The sequence below is a fragment of the Doryrhamphus excisus genome, linkage group LG12 (genome assembly GCF_037039965.1).
Source record: "Doryrhamphus excisus strain RoL-2023G ecotype Guam linkage group LG12, RoL_Dexc_Guam_v1.1, whole genome shotgun sequence".
Taxonomy (NCBI): domain Eukaryota; kingdom Metazoa; phylum Chordata; class Actinopteri; order Syngnathiformes; family Syngnathidae; genus Doryrhamphus; species Doryrhamphus excisus.
Genome location: NC_136368.1, coordinates 19,804,899 through 19,810,322, shown reverse-complemented (window position 1 = coordinate 19,810,322; position 5,424 = coordinate 19,804,899). Strand labels below are relative to the sequence as shown.

Here is a 5,424-nt window from a genome sequence, read left to right as displayed (position 1 = left end):
GAAAAACCTGCTGACATTTTCCTTGTAATCTTCCAACTTTGTCATATTACCACCTTTGACTTACGTTCTGATTACTTTACAGTTTGATTCTTGTAACGTCCTCATGTCCATACAACTTTTTTTGCTTTTAAAATGACTTAATGTCTTCTCAAATATGACATTAATCTGAGAACCTGATGACTTTTTTCTCCTAATATTGTGACTTCCGAAAATTCCGAATCGTCATACCTTTTTATTGTGCCCGATTTAAAAATTTTTGGACTTCACTTCCAACTTATGTCATATTACCACCTTTGACTTACGTTCTGATTACTTTACAGTTTGATTCTTGTAACGTCCTCATGTCCATACAACTTTTTTTCCTTTTAAAATGACTTAATGTTTTTTCAAATATGACATTAATCTGAGAGCCTGATGACTTTTTTTCTCCTAATATTGTGACTTCACCCTTGCAACTTGTTAGGTGTGATAGCAGGCTTATACTCTCTGACTATTACTTGACTGTTGCCTGTAACCCCACAAATATGACTACTAACTTTGAGACTTGTGACTTTTTAATCTTGTCACCTGACATGTTTTTTCCTCACAAATGTAATAATTTGCAACCTGGGCCTTGTTCACTTGAACACCTTGGAGCCCAGACCCAAAAACATTTTAATAGGAAGTTCTTTTCTTCTGCCACTTCTTTTTCCATAGTTGCATCTCCACCTTTTCCCATTCAAGGCCTGTCTTAGACAGAGAAAACATAGGCTATCCATTCAAAAGGCATTTAGTCCATTTCTTTCTTGGCCGGTGAATCCATTCATCAATTGTTCTGGTTTGTAGATGGCATTCTAATGCTAATCTGCCGTGTTAAATATCTTTTTGTCACCCCCCCCCCTCTTCTTTCACCGTTTTGTCATTCAGTTTATCCAGTTTTGGCCACCCATTTTATTTATTTATGCGCCTGCTCCTATTCACGGGCTCATGTATTTTTTATTATGTTGTTTCACTGTCATGCAGTGTCAACTCACTCCATTCAGTGTGGGCTACTTGAAGGGCTTGCAGGGACAAAGCGTGTACACATTGCACCGCTATTCACTCCGGCCAGCTGGATCGCTTGGAAAGAAGAAGAAGAAAAAAAAAAAAAGAAAAAAAACCTTGTGAAAAGAAATCCTGCACAATGGACACAGAAGAAGTGCACAATGCTAACAGTTTTCCAAATACCACTGATTGCTTTCCTCACAATGAGGGAGAGCAGCCGCTTTTCTCCCAGCTCCACTTCAACAAACAACACTTTCACAAAACCTCCCAACCCACGTTTTGTTCGCAAACAAAACCTCCTCGACCGTCTAAACGCTCCCAGAGAAGAGACGGGAAGAGGGGGGGGGGCGAAAAGTTCTTTCAGCATTCATTCCCTTTTCCACCCCTTCTAAGGAAAATATAATAAAAAGGCCAAAGAAGAAGAAAGAAATTGAAGAACCTGAACTCTTAATGCATTTCCATTACACCGTCTTAAAGGGTTATGTTATATCATAACTAGTCCAGAAATATTAAAGACTCAATTTTCAATTAAAATAAATAATATAGTCAAGCAAGTGTGATTTAATTTATTTTGGCAAATTGTTCTTTTTCAGGGAAAAGGTGGTGGCAGTCCCTCTAAGGAGGAAGTTCTGTGGAGGGGAAGAGATCAGGGTGTTGCTCCACTCAAAGGGTTTAATTAACCATGACGGAGATAATTATCCCTGGACTGTCCAAATTAGTTTTGCATAATCGCTTCAATCCTTGTGAATTAATCTCCCAATGTAATCTAGGAGGGGCATAAATTGAAATTCAGTGTCCACACACACACACACACATAAACACACATAAACACACATACACATACATGACAGGTGATCAGCAGGTTGTGCACGTCCCATTTAATTCAGATTATAAATGCACATTTGTGGGTGCATGCACTTTAAATACAAAGAAATTGTATTAAATTGTTTTTTTTTGGGGGGGGGGAGTGGCCTTTTTGGTGTGGATTATATTTTACACTTACATTTCAACTGCACACAGAAATAATTAATAATCCGAATTACTTTTATTGTTCTTGTGATTATTAATGTTATTGTGGTGTTTTGCCATAAGTGAAAACTGTCAAATAAAACACAAAAATACAAATTCCTTAAGAGTTAGTACAAAAATTTGTTTTTTTTAAATCCCTGCTGCACATAATACAAGTTTTTTTTTTAATTTGTTATTTGAGGGGGAAATAAATTACATCCTCTCTCATGTGCAAATACAGTCTTGTCCTTTTTATTTGCTCACCATAGATTCCACTAAAACAATAAATATTACAGACATCTAGAAAAAGGGTTTAAAAACTCTAAATGTACACATGATGCTATAGTGAACTGATCCTGCTTGGAGATGTCTCAAACACAAAGCCTAGAACGGCAAATAACTGGACTGTACATGTTTTTTTTTCTCTTTTTTTTGTCTTGCAGGTACACATTGTGAGTGTCACAATCCTCCCACGGTGCATGGACCCACGAATGTCCAATTCCAACAGGTGCAAAGTGGATACAAGTTTTTTTTTTTCGTCTTTTCCACGTCTCTGCCACATTGAAGTGTCCATTTTTATCCCTTGGCAAAAGTTTGGCGAGCGCTCACGGAGACCTTAAATAAAGGTATTGATCCATATAGTACATGTGATATATGCACACGTTATCACATGTACACGTTTGTGCATGCATAACCAAACTATTGCATCATTATTTTTTTTTTTAATTCTGTCATTGCGTCGATCATAACGCCGCGGCGTAGGCGGGATAAGGTTCGAGTTGAGGCTTCCCCATCCCGGGGAGCAGGATATACGCGAGTGGGGGTTGGAGTCCAGTGGAGGGCCACGCGGTGCAGTTACAAGGGATCATGTAGCCTGGGTTCCCGGGTGAAGGGTGCGAGTGGGTGTGGGTCCCTCCACCGACGCCGGCACCCCCTGTACCCGTGAAAGCAGTCGCCCCTGCAGGTGGGTACCCCAGCGGGGACGCGTAAGGGAAAGAGTGCGGGGAAAGCTCTGTCATTTTGGAGCCCAAGTCAAAAAAGGAGTAAGGGTTCGTGGACATGGACGGGTTAAAGAAGACCCGAGCGGCTGCGGCGGCAGCTGCAGCCGCAGCCTTGTCCGGGTTCCCGATGACACTCTCGGGGAGACCTCCCGCGGAGAGGCCGCTGACTTTAAGCGCGTCGTGCTCCCCGAGGTTATACGGCACCGGGAAGGAGAACTTGTCCTTTTTCATCAGGGTCTTCGGCTTCCGCCTGGGTCGGTACTTGTAGTCGGGGTGCTCCTTCATATGCATGGCTCGGAGCCGCTTGGCTTCGTCGATGAAGGGCCTCTTCTCGGACTCCGTGAGAAGTTTCCACTCGGCGCCTAACCTCTTGCTGATCTCCGAGTTGTGCATTTTGGGGTTCTCCTGAGCCATTTTCCTCCTCTGTGCTCTGGACCACACCATGAAGGCATTCATAGGACGCTTTACGTGATCCATTGGTTTCGACATAGTTGGCACCAACTCTCTATATAGTAGAATAAAGTATATACATAAATAATATACACTTCAAATTAATTTACAAGCCACACGTCATGAGTGTGTATACTTACTGAAACTTCAATTCTTCATCACAGCCGTGATTGTCTTCTGATTTAAAAAAAAAAAAACTCTTTATGAATGTTGTATTATCCAATTCATGCTAATAATATCCACGACAAAAGCAAAAGATGCTGTAAGAAAAACCACTCGGAGTGTCCTCCAGCATCAGCAGCAGCGTACACGCAAGTGGATGAGAACTCTGCGTGGCCCCGTGTGAAATACTGCCTGTGTGGCAGGTAGTGAAAGTGCGCTCTGGCGCATGCGCAGTACGCCACCATCATGGAAGCGTTTTTTTTTTTTTTTTTTTTTTTACCCCCACTTCCTGTAAATTCTCATTCTGTGTTTAAAAGAGAAGCAAAACCACTTTTTAGATATGGAGGGCAGTCTTTGTCGTTGTATTGTTTAATCATTTATTTCTTTTATGCGGGCGTCCATATTGGTGGTATTTTTGAATTCATTTCACACGGCCTTACCTGCCCTTATTTTACCTCTAAATGCCCCCCCCCTCCCCACGTCATTCCAACACCTTTAGCGACTATACGAGCAAACCATATATTCTTTAATATCCTCACATTTGGCTCCAATATTGAGCCACTGAGGAGGTTTGAAGTGTTTCTAATCGCGCTTGGTTAAAATTAATTACTTTCCTCAAACCACCAGCCGTCCTTTCTTTTTCTTTTTTTTTTTTTTTTTTAATTCCCCCCACTTTTCCTCTCCTTTCACTTCAAAAGACCCTCCCAAGGGCAGCCAGTCGACAACTGCAAGATTCTACTTCGCAATTACACTTATCAGCTCGGACTTGTTGAGTAAATTGTTGGTTTAAGTGGTTTGTTCTTCTCTCTACTTATTATATATGTACAAAATATGTACAAAAAAAAAACGAAGGATACAACAGAGGACTGGAATAATGATATAAAAGACGAATTAGGCTGCAGGTCCAGCGTTTAAATTAATATGGAATTCAATTCAATTCGCTTTTTTTTTTAAAAAAAATAGTGAATTATATTGTTTACCCAGTAACAATAATGCTAATTTTTGTTATTATTGAAGAATTGTTGACTGCTTTTTCAATGAAAGCTGTCACGTGCCAAAATGAAGTCACGTGCCAAAATTGAATTGTTTCATTGCTGCTGTAATATTTTCATTTTTATATTTATGGAAAGCATTTATTATTATTACATATTTTCGTGAATTGACTTTGTTGTGGTGTGGATTATATTGGATAAACAGGTGAGAGATGAAATAAAAATAGTTGGATAGAATTCCTGCTATGAGTCGCTCCATTTCCTGCACGCGCAGCAGCGTTGCACGTGGCTCTCGTGGTTAAAAAAAAAAGGGTTAACTTGCAATGAATTAATTTGAATAAGTTATGGCGGGAAATGACTATGCATATTTGTCTCTGAGCTTGTAGTTTAAAAAAATATATTTTGTAATTATTGTTATTACAAATCCATTATTTGCATTTCTCCTTGCATAATTTATCTATTGCATTTCTTAAATTTGCACGTTATTTATTTACTTTATTTTATTTTTTTCATTTTTAGGCCTCTTTATGCAATATAAAAAATATATATGTATTCTCATTTGGGGGTATTTCTTTTTTTCCTACATGCACAAGTGGCTTTTATTAAGTTATGCTCCCACAAATAATAAAAAAAAAAAAACAAAACAAACATAATAACATAAACCCTCCTCACCTGCGTCCTCCCCATCTTTCCAACCCTTCCATGTCAGCCTGGAAATAACACTTAAATAATTCAAGATGAGTTAGTGAGCGCTGGGAGAATTACCTGCAGATAAAGCCTCCCTGCAT

General features: G+C 39.5%; 1 protein-coding gene across 1 annotated transcript; it reads right to left on the bottom strand.

Annotated features, from left to right (window-relative positions):
• Nucleotides 1-2,267: 2,267 nt before the first annotated feature.
• sox21b (SRY-box transcription factor 21b) lies at nucleotides 2,268-3,873 on the bottom strand. Its single transcript, XM_058082981.2, has 2 exons — nucleotides 3,623-3,873; nucleotides 2,268-3,537 (listed from the first exon to the last, which is right to left on the bottom strand). Exon 2 carries the CDS (start codon nucleotides 3,519-3,521, stop codon nucleotides 2,775-2,777), a length of 747 nt encoding a protein of 248 aa, XP_057938964.1. The 5' UTR covers nucleotides 3,522-3,537; nucleotides 3,623-3,873; the 3' UTR covers nucleotides 2,268-2,774.
• Between the last annotated feature and the right edge of the window lie 1,551 nt (nucleotides 3,874-5,424).

Excerpts from the sequence above, each read along its gene's own strand:
- sox21b (XM_058082981.2), bottom strand. The coding sequence starts at position 3,521 with ATGTCGAAACCAATGGATCACGTAAAGCGTCCTATGAATGCCTTCATG.